Here is a 19,057-nt window from a genome sequence, read left to right on the forward strand (position 1 = left end):
ATCCCGCTTGACGGAATGTTTGGGTCTATTCTAAGGAGACATATGGTCCCATTATTGCTCTTTGCCCCAGTCCAGGGTAGATAGGGAAGAAAAAGATCAAATCTTTAGACTTAGCTCCACCCAGTGGGGAAACTTGGACTGGGTGACGTCATTTGCCAATAAGGATTTTTTTTTTAATATGTTGTTTGTTTTTTGCGGGGGGTGGTAATTAGATTTATTTAATTATTTATTTACTTATTACTGTTATTTTTATTTTAACTGACGTACTGGGAATTGAACCTGAGAGCTTGTACATGCTAGGCATGTGCTCTATCACTGAGCTATACCCTCCCCCCAGGATTTTTTTTTTTACTACTGTTTAAAAAATTTATTATTATTTTTTTAATTGAAGTATAGTTTGTTTACAATGCTGTGTTAATTTCTGATGTCCAGCATAGTGATTCAGTTTAAATATATATATATATATATATATATATATATATATATATATATATATGCACACACACTCCTTTTCATATTCTTTTCCATTATAGGTTACTACAAGATATTGAATATAGCTCGCTGTGCATATGCAGCATAAACTTGCTGTTTATCTGTTTTATATATAGTAGTTAGTATCTGCAAATCAAGGAAGCGATGGGGAGAGTTGGCCTAGCTGCATGCAGTACCTCCCCATGGAGACATGAAGCCAAGAAAAAGGAGGTTTCTTCTGTCTCCCACCCCCACAGTAATTTTGTAACTGTGGATATGTGGTATGTTTCAATGTGAACAGTTGTGATGACTAAAACTGTAAAAACTATAAATTATTCTTCAGGCTTTTAGTAGCTCCAACTAAATACTGTACTGTTGATGTCAGAGATCTGACTGTATCTCTGCCTTGCAGTAATGAGTTTTGGTTTTCCATTCCAGGGAAACTTAAATGAGCTGGGCAAGATGATAACGCAGGGGGCATTTAGCGTCTGGACTGGACACAAGAAAGGTGCTACGAAAATGAAGGATTTTGCTAGATTCAAACCAATGCAGCGGCACCTTTTCTTGTATGAAAAAGCCATTGTTTTTTGTAAAAGGCGTGTTGAAAGCGGAGAAGGCTCTGACAAATACCCGTCATACAGTTTTAAGCACTGTTTGAAAGTAAGACAATTTGAATTGTGTAATGTAATATTCTTTCATGTATGCTATACTGTATTCAAGTTTGCATACTTTTTCAGTTCAAATGACTGGGTTTTACACTTTAGTTGCACATCTTTTTTTTTTACAAAATCTTTTTTTTTAATTGAAGGATAGTTGATATAGAACATTCCATTAATTCCTGGTGTACAGTGTAATGATTCAATATTTGTATATACTGTGAAATGATCACCACAAGTAACATCCATCACCACATATGATTCTAATTTCTTTTTCCTGTGATGAGAACGTTTAAGATCTACTCTCTTAGCAAGTTTCAAATGTGCAGTGCAGCATTATTAACTATAGTCACCATTGCTGGATATTACGTTCCCCAGGCCTTATTTATTTTATAACCAGAAATTTGTACCCTTTGACGCCCTTCACCACCCATTTTGCACACTCCTACCCATGAAATCTTAAGTAAAAGTCTTAGATAGAAGTCAGGTAAAGCAGAACTTGTCTGCCTGAAATGAGAGCAAGGGAGGGCTAAGCGTGAAATGAGAACTTTAATCCCAGGCCTTCCGCAAGGGGGCACCCTGGGGTCCCACACAGCACAGTTTGAAATTATGGGAAGTGACCCAGTTTCCCTCGTTAGCACTCTCTTACCGGTGGTGCTAGGTAGAGTTCTTGGTCTTAGTAGCAAGGGGCTTTTATCATACAGGAGAGACAAGGAGGAAAGACTTTCTTCCGTTTCCTCAGTGTCATTTAAAAATGGATAACATTTGTGTACCCCTCCTCTTCTCCCTAGCACCTCCCTTCCCGGTGTCCAAAGTCACCTACCACGCAATCCTGCCCACACCTGTCCTGTCCTAGCCTTTTCTTAGAAATTACTTTCTTCTTTTCCATAACCCAAACCGCCGTTCTGTCCTAATGTTAGTTTGGTCTGAAAATGAGAGCAGTATTGTTTGAGGAAGTCAGTGGCAAACCAGTGATACTCCCAGCTGCTTTTGACATTTGATGAGAGGAACTTCCAGTTCACACGAGTCTGTAATTGGCAAATTTGATTTTAATTTTACACCTTATTCATTTTATCCTTCAGGTTCTACATTGCAAAAGCAATATAGCATTTGTTAAAGAAAAGCTGGAAAATGGAGACAAAATTACTTTCTATTCCTCCACCACTATCATTCTAGTCAATCTCTCACAAGCCTGTTCTTTCATAGCTGTTAGCAAGTAATGAAGGGGACGGGGCTGGGTGTCCTGAGATAGGCCGGGAGTGGAGGGGTTTGCTTTTGATTCTTCCCAGAGGTCAACCATCCATGCTGTTCCTAACAGGGTTCCTGCCCAGGGTTAGGCCTCCAACTTCTTCCTACTGTCTACTATCCCTGCTTCACTTCTGAACCCACAGCAGTGGTTGTTTCAAACTCTCACTATTTTCATAACAGAAGTGCCTAGTTGCTCCTTGGATATCAGCAACCCACCTCCAAGCTTCCCAAATCTCCAAGGGTTTTTTATGTCTCTAATAAACATCGGTTAAGAAGTAAGAATGTGTAATTGACCTCAGACAGGGTTCAGATCTCTTGCAATCTATGTATTCCTGGGGAGGGTACTGTATCTTCATAGGTGTGTTGGTCCCACATCCATTTGTTTCACTTTTTATTTGTGGAGTGTGACCTAGTTACTACGTAATATACTATTCCTAGTTTGTATTGATTTTTTTTCTTACTTTTAATGTGTCACAATGATGGACACAGCAACAGAATATTTCTAAAGTACATCAGAGTAAGGAGAGATTAGTAAAAGGCAACCGGTTGATGAGAATTCAAACTACAATGGTTACCATGGAAACAGAGAGTGGGCTAGATGCAAGAAACATTTCCATGCAAGGTAAACAAGCAGGCTTCTTGACTAGTAAGTCAAGTAACGAAGGGGACGGGCTGGGTGTCAGAAAATAAATACAGATACAGAAAATAAATAATACCTGATGTTTGAAGGAAAAAAAATCAGCCTAATTTCTCTTTATTCCCCAATCATGCCTAGAATCCTTAACAAAAAGAGATTAGTCAGTGATTCCTGTGAGGGTTTAGTCTAGGATCACTAGGAAAACAGTGATGTCATTGATAGAGAAAGATGGAAATTAAGCTATTTCTTATAAGCCTCACTATGCTTACTTCCTCTTGCTTACCGTTAGGAGATTCCAGGACTAAATAATAGCTAGTCGGACTAGTCAGTGTGTTACATAACCATTTGGGTTACTGGTTTCAAAGTCTTCCCCTTGGTAGAGAGGATCGATGTGGATGCTGGCCTCTACTTCTCTCGCACTTTTGGGGGACTGTTGCCTTGACTTCATCATATCAAGCTGGAATTTCAATTTTATGATGATTGTGAGCTAAATTTTAAGTCGGCTGCTTCTGTGCAAAGGAAAGGCCCTAAAGTCACAGTTTGCTAAATGGAGACATTTGAGTTCTTCAGATTTCTCAGTTTGTACGTTTATTATTATCATCTATGTTTCTACATTTACCAAACATGCACATAGTGCTCACTATTGGCTAGGTGCTGTTCTCAGCGTTTACAAACATCAGTGTTAACTCATTTAATCTACGTAGCAACTTTCTACGAAGTACGAACTCTAATAACTCCATTTTGAGGATGGGAAAGCCAAGTTCCAGAGAGGTGAGTGATTTATCCAGGAGCATAGCTAGTAAGTGGTGCAGCACACATCCGAACCCAGGCAGATGGCTCCAGGGTTCACGGTCATAATCACTGTGCCATGCCAGAAGGCCTTTGTTCTTGCTTGTTTATTCTTTCATTCCTTCATTCATTCCTTTTCATCTCCGTTCTCCACACTCAACTTCCTCTCTACCCCTGTAGCAACCATTCTAATTTATTTCATGTACATCCTTCAGTTTGTGTGTTCTTTTTAAATATATACTGATGTTCTGTGCACATCTAGTTTTAATTTATATAAGTTGTATTCTGTTATAATTCTCATTTTCTTTCTTTCTTTTTTGATCCCAGAAACTATTTTCAAGATACAGCCATGTTATTATTTTATATTCAATATATTGCTTCTAACTGCTTCATAGCACTTCAGCCTTGTTACGTTTCTTTGTTAATGTGAATCAAGATCAATTTTTTAATAATACTAACCCAAGAAGTAACTAAATTCTATCCCAGATACATAAATAATAAAAGTCTGAAGATAAGTAGTTGTTGGTTATAATCCCAGAGTTCTTAAGCCACTGGGTGACTTTTAACAAGGTAGTTGACTGCTTCACCCTGATGACAGAAAATTAGGTTAAAAGTTGGGGCCCTGAGCACTTGATACAGCAAGATGTCTTCAGATAAAATGCTTTATAGTAAAGAAAATATATTCATAGCTACCAGAAATCATCGATGAAAATATGAAAGATAAGGCAGAGACCACAGGTAGGATGTAACTGTAGAATCAGCCTTGCTATTTTATTACCTATATATTATATATTATATAGTATATCATATAACTATACTCATAGAGTTAGACCTTTAACTCTGCCTCTAGAGTCTAAAGCGGAGTAAATTTTTATGGTATAGCAAGCATTTCATAAGTAAAATAAAAACCTTTCAATAAAGACTTTTATATTTTGTTACTTGAGAAAATATATACAATCCACTAATTACGAATGCATTGTATTACAGTGGATCATTTGTAGTGAATTGTTTGGAACTAAGAACAATATTGTCTGATAGATGTAATAGTTAGATTTCCAGGCTAACTCAAAAAAGCTCATTTAATCTATGATGATGTTCTATATGTGTGCAGTGAAAATAGCAAAGCTAATGCAATTCAAATGAGGGGAAGCTGAGAAAGCAAATTCATACTTAAAAATTCATTATATTATCTGAGCATTTAATACATGCTATTTAATCCTATAGAAATACAATATGTCAACTCCATGAAATAGGTACTCTTCCCATTTTATAGTTGAGGGAACTGAAGTTCAGAAAGGTTAAGCACCTTGCACCGAGACACATAAGTAGCAAGTAGTAGAGATAGAATCCAACCCGGGCCTCTTGGACTCCAAGCCCAGGTACCTTCCAGCTTATCATGTTATTAAGACAAAACCATGCATTGAAACAAAATCAATTTAGAGATTGAATATGAGATTATAATTTATCTTAAATCCTGCTGTTTGAGCAAAAGTAGGTTAGGGAGAGTGGCTGAGTAGGGATATAAAGATATTTTTGGACATTCTGAAAGTAACTTCTGAGTACATTCAGGGTAGGTGTCACAGGCTCTTCATTAATATGTCACATTTCATTTCTAAGCATAATCCCTTTTCCTTGAGATGAGGATCTCACTAGCACTACTTTTAATGCTTATCAGCTCTAATTAGGGTCATTTGGGAAGCATGTAAATGGAACAGAGAGTGAGATATTCCTTTAGATAATTAGGTAAAGACTCAAAGAAAAGAAAAGGCAGAAAGAGCCTAAAAGAGAATGTATGTATAAGGGAGTGAAATTGCTCAAAATGGAATTAACCAAGCTATTAGCAGCACAGGATGAAAGAAAATGGAAGACTTTGTGCTTTGCACAATCATATGGAGGAGAAAAAAAAACTATGGTAAGAAAGTGATATTGCATATAAAAGTTTCACTAGCTACAAGAAGACATCACTCTCCTGTTACAGATTATTTGTTTTCTAGAGAAGCCAAGAGAGTGGTAGAAATAGAGGGGATTTTTGTGTACCTGATTCGTTCTCCCCGACCCATAAATTGGATGTCTATACCTTGTAGGGCTTCTATAGACATAAGTAATAATTTATGAGATTAACTTATCTGGCATATGATTATTAAAAAGAACCATTTAAATTAATTTTGAATGACCTTATTCACTGATGTTTAGTCTTCTGTGTTTCAGACAATAATTTGTTTTAATAGTATACGGTTAATTTATAACAGAATTCAATCTTAAGTCGATTACTTGGATGTTCAGACTTATAACACGTGTTTCAATCATTGGAATGGAGCATGTAGTCTGTACTGTAAGTGCATAGTTCAATGAGAACATACGAATATTCAGGTCTGTAATTATATTTACAATTTCATATTCTTTGATTATAAATGTATACTTTGCCCAAGTGAGAAATTCTGTTCCACATAGAATATGAAAGGGATAGATTTAATGTAATTTTATTTTCAGAATAAAATGCTCATGAACATGTTGACTTATATATTGTAGATGGATGAAGTTGGAATCACCGAGCATGTAAAAGGAGATAACCGCAAATTTGAAATCTGGTATGCTGGGAAGGAAGAAGTTTATATTGTCCAGGTTGGTCATTTAAAGATTATTCTAGAAACCATTATCTGCATTAAGATACAAAAGTCTGAATTTGCAAACAAAAATAATTTTGGTTACATTACAAAAGTTCTCGTTCCTGTCTTAGAGGTCACCTAAATATTGTTTGGTTATTATTCTTTGTAATTCAGTTGAACATTTTTTCACTAGCAAGCTTTCTTTCACTTGAGATGTCTATGGTGCTTTCTATGGGTTTAAGTTTTCACTGCTACACCAGGGGACTTAATCAACAAGAGGTGACAGCCAAGATCAGATCTGATCATTGTTTCTAAAGAATGTGGTTAAAGCCCTGGCCAGATGTGCTGTAAGATTCAACCTGTTTCAGGGAAGAGGAGAGGATTAGAACATTTGAAGAGGAGGTTGTCATTTCAAAAAATATTTGTATCATAACTCATGACTGAGGAGTGTGCTGTTATCTGTTGAAAGTGCAAGGTGTTTCTTCTTTGTTTTAATTCTGTATGCGGTGATTACAATTCATAAAAATATGTCTTCTTGGCTTGACGTAGATGTATGACTTCTTGCTGTCTGTTAACAGACTTATCTTATAAGTAACGGGAGGATATTTAAGGAAGCTTTCATGCTGTCATCAGTTATCAAGATAACTGCAGTAGATTGTCGTTTCAGAAACAGTAGAACTTTTTTTATTTTACCAAAATTAAACATTAAACCATTTATATCTTTAAAAGACCCCCTTACAAAGAAAAGATCAGTAAGATTCACATGTTACATTTCTCTGAGAGTTATTATTTAACGGCAACTTCAAAATGGTTTTGGCTATTATTTCATCTAATCTGATGGCTACTCATTTGCTTCTTAGAAGTTTTACGACTCAAAATGTTAGAGTTTGGATATGGCAGTGGTTCAGGATGTAGATCGTGTTTGATGTACTTAATTAATTACATTTTTTTTTAATCATAAAGCATCCTTTATAAAAGGAAACATGTCCTCTCCTCCCCCACTTTTGAATCTTTAGGCTGCAAATGTTGATGTGAAGATGACATGGTTAAAAGAAATCAGAAATATTTTGTTGAAGCAACAGGAACTCATGACAGGTAAATTCAAACATGCATTCTTCAGAACGAGAAGTACAGTGACAGCTCGGTGACTCAGATTTTGTGATAATTCTCCCAGGGAATGGGGCTGATATTTACTTTCTACTATCTATAATGGAAGAGTTTGTTCTCCTAATTAGTAGGAGATCATGATTCAGTGAGCTGTTTAAACTTTTTCGGAAAATGAACTGTAGCGTGGAAGGTGCGCTTTAGTGCCTGAGAAGCAGCTGTGAGGTAACAAACAAGCTGAATGTGTTCATTCTGAGTCCTTCCCACGGGGCACCTCTGCTTAGGGCCTCAGTAATCAGTGCTTAGTAATGTTGGCATGTGGGCAGTTCTAGTTATAAAGTTGAATTCCTTGAATAAAATATTACCTGGTTCAGTCCTTTTCCATATTCTAAGTTCAGACTGGCATTCCGTCTGACTATTTCAAATCTGTGAAGGTGAACTCAAATTGGAATGGGGGGATGTGGTGTGTGTGTGCATATGAAAGTCATTGGTCCTCAAGGAAGTAAGAGCGTGGCTTCCAAATGATGCTTATATAACCTTTATTTCACAGTTAAAAAACGAGAACAGCATAATCAGTTAACAGAACAGAACCATCTTTCTTCTCAGCGGAATGATGAGTAAGTGATTATTCTTTAAAAAATATCACTCCTGCAGGCTTCTGTTTTCCGTATGTAACATGAAACAATGTAATTAAACTATCAGACAAAAATTACCCTCTTTTAGCAGGAGCTCATCAAATTCTATAAACCCATCATTTTTTCAGTTCTATACTTGGAGCCTGATGGTCCTTAAGAGTTGTCCCATTGTTCCCCTTGATGTTAAAAATAGTACAATAGTTTGGGCGAATTTTTAAACATGATTGATTATAAATGCTTTGTTCTCAGTATAGTGTAGTTGGAGAGGAGGTATGGACCTCAGTTGGGGTGGGGTGGGGTGGAGACTGCTTGGACACAACCACAAAGTCTTTGAGGAAGGTAGCTGTCCTAAGTGATAGCACTTCTGCTTGTTTAGAGATGTGGCCTTTGTATTCTGCCTCTAGGAGTCCTAAAAGGTAGAGTTTCCATAGAATATTTGCATATATGCAAATCTCCACACAGATTCCAAAGCCTTGGCAGAGAATTTCACTGTGCAGCATCTGCGTGATACAGGGATCATTGAGAGACTCATTAAAAATATATTTTTCTCTTTGTTGCACATCATCCTTCAGAGGTAGCTAAGATCAGGTGCAAAGTATGTTGATTCATCTGAGGCTTTAGGGGAACCATTTTAAAATCATCGTAAGTCTTTATTTTCTAGGGTTCACAATGCTCAATGTTTTGTCACATATTCTGGAAGTAAAGTCTTTTGATTTCATGCAGGAATTGACTTTACAGTAATTGATACAACTCAACAGTATGAATCAGATTAAGGTTCCATCATCATTCATCTATACCTTACCTTATTCATTAAGGTTAAAATTTCATAGAATAAGAGGGATTTTTTTTGGTGCTTTATACTTTTTCTAACTTTCTGAGTTATAGTTGAAAATTAAAATTATATACATTTAAAGAGTACAGTTTGATGATTTGATATGCATGTACACTGTGAAATAATCCCCACAATCAAGCTAAATAATATATCCGTCACCTCCCATATTTATTCTTTTTTGTGTCTGTGGTGAGAACATTTAGAATTTACCATGTAGCAAATTTCAAGTATATAATGTAATATGCAACAGAGATTTTAAACAATATACTTGCTTTGGGTCCAGAAGGGAGTCGTTTTTCCATGCTGGCTTGGATCCTAGGACTTAAGCTTCTATATATTATGAACAGTTATCACACAGACTTAAATAAGGGGGAAAATCTGCTCACTTTGAATGGATTCTTAGTCTATGTTCTTAACACGTGGTATTAGTGGAAGAAATACCTTTTTTTTTTTTTTTTGCTTTTAGTTTTTTGTTTGTTTTGGGCGGGGGAGGGAACTAATTAGGTTTATTTCTTTATTTTTTACTTTTTAGAGGAGGTGCTGGGAATTGAACTCAGGACCTTGTGCTTGCTAAGCATGTGCTCTACCAATTTGAGCTATATACTCTCCCCCTAGAAATATCATTTTTAATTTCTTATTACTCTCAGACTGTACGAAAACTCACTGATTTTTACATATTTACTATTTCAGAAGGCAACGGGGAGCTTTTATAGGCACTGAGGAAACTGACCTGGAACACACCAGCGCTATGGTAGAGGTCGGTGAGGCCATCGCATCAGTTCGGGCAGAAGCAAATACAGGTACGTGTAGTGGTCATTTGAAGGTAGGATTCATGGCTGTGCAAGTTGTTTTCTCCCATTGTTAATTTGGGACATCCACCCATCTGTTATCTTTATATGAAGAAAACAAAGGTAAGAAGGTAACCCATTTTTAGAAGGCTCTTCTGTCCTGTGTATGTGCGAGATACTCTGGTGGGCACTGCAAAGCAGAGGTCAAAGTGTGGACGGTGGACCAGTAGCATCAGCATCACCTGGGAACTTGTCAGGAAGTCAGATTTCCTGGCTCCATCCCAGACCTTCTGAATCAGACCTCTGGGAGTGAGACCAGCCATCTGTGTTGTAACAGCTTCTCCATGTGCTTCTCTCTGAGGCCTGCCCCTCCCACACAGGATACAGAGGTGAATACAGCACAGATAGGGCTTCAAGGGAGGCACGCTTTTCTCACCGTCAGTTTCATGAATAGAGGAGGGTCATGTACAACTGGAATATTCCTTTTCCTTTTGCAAATCGTGTCATTTAAAGTGATTTCAGACAATTTGTTTAATGCGGAAAACATAGCAGCCAGTGGGCCAGGCATTGTGTAGCCCTCTGGGCACACGGTCTAATTGAGATTCACTCAGCTGCCATCCCCGTGAAGTGAGGAGGGTAGAAAGATAATTCAACAAGCAAACATTAAGTTTGATAGTGTGGTCATGTGGGAAGTACAAGGGGCTTTAGAAGCACCCGGGAGGGTCACCGAAATAACTCTGGAATCAAAGGCGTAGACTTCCCTGAAGAAATGCCTAACGGAGTGCCTGGTACTCAGCTCTTAAAGATGCTAGAACTTAATCTGGAAGACTTCTCTACTCGCTGAGGAGAAACAAGTGACAATGACCTTGCTCAACTTCCATTACCCATTTCGAGGTCAATCCTCTCACGCCATCTCTACTGTGGTCCCCTGAGCGGTCAGGATAAAACCTACTACCACTGCCTTCATTTGACAGATGAGGAAGCTGAGTCAGAGAAGTTGGCATGACTTTTCCAAGGTGACATGAATAGTTTAGTGTGACCAAGATAGAATTCTGTTACTTCTCTGCCTACATTAGATTGCTTAAACCATACCAGTTCAATGTACTTTATTAATTAAACATCTCTTACAGGCTCTTATGAGACATACAATGTATAGCCCATGGTCTCTGCCTAATAAAAGAGATAAGACAAGTCTAAAATAATATTACCAGGTAGAATGTTCTAAGTGCTATTTGAATGAGACCAATAAAAATGCTATAGGAAGAATTTTTGAAAGAATGGATTTTCTCTAAGAAGGAGTAAATATTCTCTGGAATGTTATTTAGCTTACTATTATTTGTAATAACTGCCACCAACCCCAACATGAAACCATCCTAAAAAGTAAAAGAAGTGTATGATATTTCTAGGCCCTTTCTGAAATATCAGAAATTCTAAAATAGTACAGCCTCCTTGGAGGTGTTATTATAAAAGATACTATTCTTGGACCATTGAAGGTTAGAGCCTTGATGATTGCAGTTCGTTTTGCTTCCCTCCTTGTGGTGGGCCAGTAACATTAAGTAACTGCCACGCTCCATGTTTCTGTTACAGTTTGGACAGAGATGTCATCACCTACAGAAATCTCTGATGAGCCTGACGAATGGCCAAGTAACTATTTCTACTCTTCTTATGATGACAATGAAGAAGAAGAAAGGCCTCTCATGGTTAGTAATGACATATTAAGATAAACAAATAAAAACTCTTTGAGCAGTTTTGTTGATGAAATAGGCAAGGCATGTAGGAGCAATCTTTTGTCAGCATCCTTGAGGTCATTAGGTGTGCTCCATGGCCAAAAGGTACGAAGCAAGTTTTACTATGAACATTCAGTAAGCACTTCTCTGTGTAAGTGGAAGTGTTTTGAGCTATATGTAGAGCTCCTACTGAAGTTGATGACACAGTCAATCATTCCAAGTCTCTATATAGTGACCAGTTTTATCTTTTTTTTTAAGAGAAAAAAGAGTTTTGTTTTTTATTATAGGATTGTAAACTTTAATGTATGTACCTTCCTAATAGAGTTAAGGGACAAATAACTAAAGAATCTGAAGTAATAAGGTCTTTCTATTTTTTTAAAAAAATTTTTTGAAGTATAGTCTGTTTACAGTATTGTGTTAATTTCTGGTATATGGCATAGAGATTCAGTCAGTTTTATCTTTAATTGAGCTTCACCACTCTGTTTTCAGTCTCGGCACGTGAGATAAATTCAAAGCACAAAGAAGGCCCAGATATACTTAGAAATCAGTTTAGAGTCCAGATTAGAAAATATAGGAAATAAACATTACTCATGAAAAACTGTTTAATGACCTCTGGGGAATATATTTTAGTGGGCTGTCAAAAGACATGCTAATGCTGCAAATCGCAGCATATTAGAGCAAGAGGGCACCCCATAAAAGTAAAGGTTGCTTTAGGGTAAAAGTATGTGTGTTTTTAATACAGAACCAAAGTTTATTATTTTTTTTCTTCTTAAAAAAAAGAAAAAGAAAACTCATTGTGGAGAGAAGCCCCTCCCTCTTCCCCTAAGGGCGGGGGGCTGTGAAAGATAGCTGGGTAATCAAGTACAAGGGGGTTGGGATGGAGACTGTCTTGCCAGCCTTCACACTGCCCAGCCATGTGGGGTGGAAGGGAAAGGGATATGGAAGAGCCCGTATCCATGACAACCAGTTGCCTACCCTCTACTTTGGTGGAAAGAAGGGAGAAGGCCCTTAGGTCCCTCTGGAGGATTTCTCCCTCAAAAGACTTCAAGTCGCTGTTAACAGAGTCAGGCCTGGTCGTGGAGGGAGAGGGGCCCTGGTGGAAAGTTCTGTAGAAGAACTAGTGTACAGTGTAGTTAAGATCCTGGTGGATTATTACAGGGGAGTTAGAACTGTTTAGGGTAAATCTCCAAATTTCTGAAGTCACCAGTGTGCAGGGTGGGAATTATGCTTTGTAGTGGGCTGCTCCTTGGCACCCTCCAGAGGAACAGATTCAGTTTGGCAGTTCTAATGTTGAGGGAAGGGACTAATGGTGTGGATAATCCCAAAGCTCCATAGCATAGGTGCTGGGATGCTTTCTTTAAAAAAGTAACAGAATATTTTTTGTACTAATAAAACAATGACCATAATTCAGAATTGTATGGTAGTTTACAGTTCACAAAATGATTTCACATTTAATAGTCGCAGTCTTCATAAGAGGAAGGGCAGGCTTTATTAACTCTAACTGACCAAGTCTCAGAGCTGGTAAGAGATTTGTCCAGAGTTAGTTGTCTAGACTGGCAGTGCTCAAACTTTTTAATGAGTTCGCCTTTTTCAAAACAAAAAATTTAGTGAGAAGAATAGCATTTGAAATTTGCAAATCTCTTTTAACAGCTGGCTTCAGAAAGGACAGCTGGATTCCCCTATCTGCTTTTGCATTCAGTCTGTTGTGCGATCACACATTAGGTGGCCTCTTGAAAACTCCTCTGTAGACTTGTGAGAGGATGAGAGTGAGAAAGGCAAATGATATAGGTCTGACCCTTGCAGACCCTTGGAACCCCCAATGGTCAGCCTCCCAGACTTTGAGAATCACTGGTTTAGACTAAGAATAAAAAGAATTTCCATTTCCTTAATTAATATTATCTGAGGATGGGAGGTGTGGTTGTTCAGATGTGAGCAGTAAGTCAGGGGAAGGCAGTTTGGGTTAAATGTTTGCTGTAAACGATGCTCTCTGAGGGGATTGTCAAGAACTGAGAAAGTCTTCAGTAGGCATTTTTCCAGCTATGGTGTCGGAAAATAAAGCATATATGCAAAAGTGATGAATGCTTTAATCATAGGGGATGGGTATGTACAAAAAGCTATTAGCTCTTCTCTCTTCTCCCAAGAATTCCCTACATTGTGCTATGAAGGGAAGCATACAAAAGACAATACAATGCATTCCACAACCCCACCCCGATGCAATAAAATAACCCCGAAACCAAAAAGCAAAATAGGTTGGAATGAGCTGCTCTCTTAGCCTCGCTTTATCGAGCCAAGAACAAGAAGTAACGGGTGCTGCTTCCCTTGTAGAGGCCCGTGTCGGAGATGGCTGTCCTATTTTAACGAAGCTACTATGTTAAATGGCAAGTAGCTCTTTCCTGCCTGCTCCTTGGCCCATTTGATAAAAATACTGCTCAAAAGACGTTCAGCCCAAGTGACGTGGATAATGTTTTCAGATTAATTCCTTTGGATGTGCAAAGAATCAACACTACACAATTCTTTCCTTTTATTTAAAAAAAGTATTAATTATGGTTCTCTTACGTCTTAGAATCGTATATTCAATGTGTAAGAATCTGTGCTGGAAAAATTCTCATCTCAGAATACATTTGGACTTGAAGATTATTATTTCTTCTCTTGTCTACCTTGTAACCAAATGTAATCAGTGTGCCTTGGATTACTTAGCTTATTAATGAATCAAGTTAAAATTATAGCTGAAAAAAGATTAAAGCCAAGTAAAGCACAACATTATGATTTAATATGCTTTTATTGGACTAAGAGCTTCTGTACCCATTATTTTTACCTGTGCAAAGTGATACAAAGTGCAGAAATCCTGTGGGGGCACTAGTAAATCTCTGTTCAGGGCCACTCCCTTTCTGATGTGCCAAGAAAATTTTTTTATGAGAGTAGTTTACAAATAATAGTATGTAAAAATTATTTTCATGCTTTTTTTCCTGGATTTATGCTTATTACTCATGTAACTTAAATTAGTTGTGCCCTGTTATTTTCTGTGTAGTTCATGGTGTAATTCTTTTTGCAAATAAAAATGAATTCTTCAGGTTAAATAAACACATGTTCTGCTTTTTTTTTTTTTCCATCACAAACTGCTCTATGTTTATTTGTTCCTGCAAGGCTGCTGCAGCTAACCACACTTACCCTTGAAGTGGAGAGTGCATTCTTTATATCACAGAGCATGCAGTTGTGCAAGTCGTTTTGCATTCAAACTTGTAATGTCATTTTTCAAAACAACCTTACAGTCTCCAGGCAAATATAAAGCCCTAGCAGATTGCAGGAAGAGAGGCTCAGAAGACCTCCTGTTTAGAAATGGAGATGTCATTCAGCTTCTCCATGAGGATGCTGAGGGCCAATGGTAGGTGCGTTCTCTGGGACTGTGTTGACCTCTGCCTGGGGCACGTGGATATCTAATCAAATGTTCTGCTTTACTTGTATCTTTGTTGTACAGTCTCAAGAAGCAGAAATATCACATTTCTTATCAGTGTTTCATTTTCATTGCTTCAGCCATGCCTCTATACCTCACTGAAAGGAATGTTAACCTTTGGTGAGTGAAAAATGCTTCGAAAGAATGAAATGCTATGAGTCTGCATGCTCTTTGGTGGTTTACCTTTGGCTCAGATGTTTCAGTGAGACATCTGGCTTTGTAATGGCTACAGGCACATTACATTAAGTCATTTAAGTCATTCATTAATTCATCACATGCTTAATGAATGCCCACCATGTGCCAGGGACCATGTTTGCTACTTTACAATGTAGCCACACTTCTCTTTATCAGTTCAAATACTGACTTCTTAGTCTTACCATTCTATCGTTATGCATCTGACTTCATACAGCACCAGTTGCTAAGATACTCCTGCCAGATATACTGTTTGATTATAGATAACCCAAAGTGGGAAGGAAATATTGTTTGGAAGAGGAGTGAATGAAACTTCCATAAATCTTTTGGAAATTTTATATGAAATAATTCTGCCTTCAGTGTGTCAATAACTTTAACTGAAGTGCTATGTTGACTGTGTACTCTGACCCTAAAGGTGGAGGAGTCTGCAGAGGAGGGTGAAATTAATGATGGATCATTAAAGTAATAACCAATTTTGCTAGTGAGCTAAGTCCTTTGTAGGTTACTCAAAGGACTCAAGCACGGTGTCATGAAGGTCTTTGAATATGTGCAATAGTTTTGTAAAAGTTTGAGCTTCAGTGCAATGTATTTGTTTTTTTATTACCTTACCATTATTGGCTACTAACTCATTTATTATTTAGGTTGGTGAAAAATCTAAACAGAAGAAAAGAAGGTCTGATTCCAGGGAACAGTTTGCAGATTTTAATCGGTGACTATAGGTTTCGGAATGCCAAAGTTACAGGTATAATATGAACTGACTGTATGCTACTTGTTTAAAGGCTAAAATTTTTAAAGCTCCACCAAATATGTAATTGACATAGGATAAGAACCTCTCTGCACTTAGAAATAAAGCTGCAAGCATATTATATTGGCTAGGATTTAATTTTTTCTTTAATAGTTTCAAATTAGTGAATAAAGGTGTTTTAAAGATGTTAAACTTTTCCCTACAAGGTTTGTAGGTTTGAAAGAAAGTTTCATATACAGTGGTGTCTTGTAAGAGATCCTTCAGAACTAAATACTGATGATATGTTTTTAAGGAGTCAGCCTTACTGTCCAAGAATGCTTTACTAGTGTGTTTTTACTCAGTTCTAAGAGCATGTTACTTACCTATGGTAGGTTTCTGCTACACATGTGCACGCGCACACACGAAAAAAACACACACACACATTCAGTGCCTGTGCCCAAGACTTAATGTGTTGAAGACACTGTAAAGCAATGAGAATATTCCTTTCTATTAACCCAACCATTAGTACATGAAATTTCTGTATAGAAACAGTATTCTCATAAATTTTTCCCCTAAATGATACTGAGCTCTCTATAAAAAGGCAGCACACACACACACAACACCAGATTTGTTTGTAAACAAGATTATTATTATTATATGTACATATTTCCTTTGAATTCCTAGTTTCGGACTTGTATTTGAATTCTAGGTTATGTTACCCTATGTTTAAATGAATCTAATAGACCAGGAATACCCTATTTGGTTCCAAACTTCATTTATGACAGGAAACAAAATCTAAGGGTGATAGGGCTCGATACAAATATTGAGTCACTAGGAATCCCCCAAATAGAGTCACTTCTTGTTTATTTTTGGGGTTCTCTAAATCTGGGTCATCTTTCAAAGGTTTCTTGGATAATTATTGAATTACTGAATTATTTAGATAGTAATGAGAAGAGACTGATAGACCAGCAACCTGAACTAGCTGCCATTTATTCAAAATCCAGACCCGACAACGGCACAGTACACCAGTATTTTTAAGTGTACACGGAACATTCAGCAAGGTAGATCGTATGCTGGGTGGTCACACAATAAATCTCAATAAATTTCGGAAGATAGGAATCATACAAAGTCTCAAAAGATATATTAGAAATTGATAATCTCTAAATATTTGGGTATTAAATGATACACATCTAAATAACACATAGGGCAAAGAAGAAAGCACAAGGGGAATTATAATTATTTCAAATTGGATAAAAATGAAATGTAACATATCAAAATGTGGGGATACAGCTCAGGAGGGAGGGAAATGTAGGGAAATGTATAGCTTTAAATTAAATACTTGTATTACACACTTAAAAATCAAGTATAATTTGCCATATTAACATAATGAAGGGAAAAATTATGTAATCATTCCAATAGATACAGAAAAGCACTTGACAAACTCCACACTCATTCATGAGAACAACTCTCACCAAACTAGGAATAAAGGGAATTTCCTCAATCTGACAATGTATGCTTGTGAAAAATCACAGTTAACTGCCTACTTAATGGTGAAATATTGGAAGCTTTTCCCCCTAAGACTGGGACTAAGCCAAGGATATTGACTCTCACCATTTCCATTTAACATTATACTGGAAGTCCCAACCAGTGCCATAATTCAAGAAAGAGAGATAAGAAACAAAAAGATTAGAAAAGAGACAACACTGTCATACTTAGCAGATCATGTGTATGTGCAAACCCTGAGGAATCTATACACAAAAAGACCCTACTAGAAGTAATAAGTGAATTTTATAAGGCCATGGTGTACAAAGTCATTGTACAAAAATAAATTGTAATTCTATATTCTAGCAAAAAAGAATTGAAAAAAAAATAAAAAACACCATTTGCATTAGTAATATAAAACATAAAACTGATAGGAATAAATCTAACAACAGATGTCTAAGGCTTCTATACTGACAACCACAAATAATTGCTGAGATATATTTACGATGACCTGCTAGAACGAGAGATAGACCATGTTCAGGGACTGGAAATCTCATTGTTAAGAAATCCATTGTCCCCAGATTGACCTATAGAGTTAATGCAATCAAAATCTCACTAGGCCCTTTTGGGGAAAAAAAATTAAAGACGAGTTTATTCTAAAATGTATATGGAAAGGTAGAAATATCTAGAACAGAAGAATCTCAAAAATCTTGAGGAATTACCTGATTTCAAGACCTACTAAAAGGCTACAATAATGAATACAGTGTGGCATTAGTTTAAATATAGAAAAATAGAGATTTCAGAAATAGACCCACATATACATAATTGATTAATGTTTAATCAAGGTGTCAAGTCAACTGAATGGGGAAAGAAGGTTGTTTTAACAAATGGTGCAGGAGCAACTGGGTATCCACACAAAAAAAACAAATGAACCTCCACCCCCTACACCCAACTCTATACACAAAAATTAATTGAGTTGCATCATGGACCTAAACATAAAAGCTAGACTCATAAAGCTTCTAAAAGCACAGGATAATATCTTCATGACTTTGAGCAGTTAACCATTTGTATTATACAGGGCAGAAAAAGTACTAACCATGAAAGAAGTCTGACAGACAAACACAGAGAAACATTGAACATACTGAATCGAGCACTTTACAACTTAAAAAATTTGTATGTGTTAGAATGAGGTAAAATCTAAGATCGTAACATTTTGAACACTTTCAAAAGCCAAGTTGTGATGAATCACATTTCCCCCCAAATTAACTGATTCCATCTTACACATTTAAGAGTTAAGTTCGGAAATAAATATGGTCAGCTTTCTGCCAACTGCTTTATGCTTATTTGGATGGTTAATGAGAGACAGAAAAGAAATACATGAGTCACTTAAAATACATGTTCGAAGAGCTGTTTAAATTTACACATATAAATCATTTTTTAATGAAGCATTTTTAAAAAACCGATAAAGCCATGAAATAACAGTGCAGTGTATATGCTAGAAAAATAATGGCCTTTCTTGTGTTCAGGTCTCCAGAATTCAAACTTGGAAACACCAAGTGCATTCCTCTAACTTCCATATAATGTTAGCATTTGTATTCAGCATTAGGAACACTCAGTAGATTTTCCATAACTTTTATCATCATCATTTGAAATATAGGGCCAGATGTCCTCATACTTAATTCAGGACAAAGTTAATTACACTCAGTTGTAGCTAA

The 19,057-nt window shown here is 36.9% G+C and overlaps 1 protein-coding gene across 8 annotated transcripts in view; it reads left to right on the forward strand.

Annotated features, from left to right (window-relative positions):
• Positions 1-16,051, forward strand: part of MCF2 (MCF.2 cell line derived transforming sequence) — a 54,722-nt gene extending 38,671 nt beyond the window's left edge. For 3 of the 8 annotated variants that reach the window (XM_031446483.2, XM_064483269.1, XM_064483266.1), the window contains 8 exons: positions 910-1,131; positions 6,331-6,423; positions 7,424-7,502; positions 8,062-8,128; positions 9,669-9,778; positions 11,354-11,466; positions 14,763-14,875; positions 15,778-16,051. In XM_031446483.2, coding sequence (XP_031302343.2) covers positions 910-1,131; positions 6,331-6,423; positions 7,424-7,502; positions 8,062-8,128; positions 9,669-9,778; positions 11,354-11,466; positions 14,763-14,875; positions 15,778-15,889 — 909 coding nt within the window. In that variant the 3' untranslated portion in view covers positions 15,890-16,051. Of the gene's footprint in view, positions 1-909; positions 1,132-6,330; positions 6,424-7,423; positions 7,503-8,061; positions 8,129-9,668; positions 9,779-11,353; positions 11,467-13,818; positions 14,523-14,762; positions 14,880-15,024; positions 15,065-15,777 lie in introns of those variants that run through there. The other 5 variants (XM_064483267.1, XM_064483271.1, XM_064483268.1 and 2 more) reach the window with 5 other exon arrangements.
• Positions 16,052-19,057: the final 3,006 nt, after the last annotated feature.

The sequence above is a fragment of the Camelus dromedarius genome, chromosome X (assembly GCF_036321535.1).
Source record: "Camelus dromedarius isolate mCamDro1 chromosome X, mCamDro1.pat, whole genome shotgun sequence".
Lineage (NCBI taxonomy): Eukaryota > Metazoa > Chordata > Mammalia > Artiodactyla > Camelidae > Camelus > Camelus dromedarius.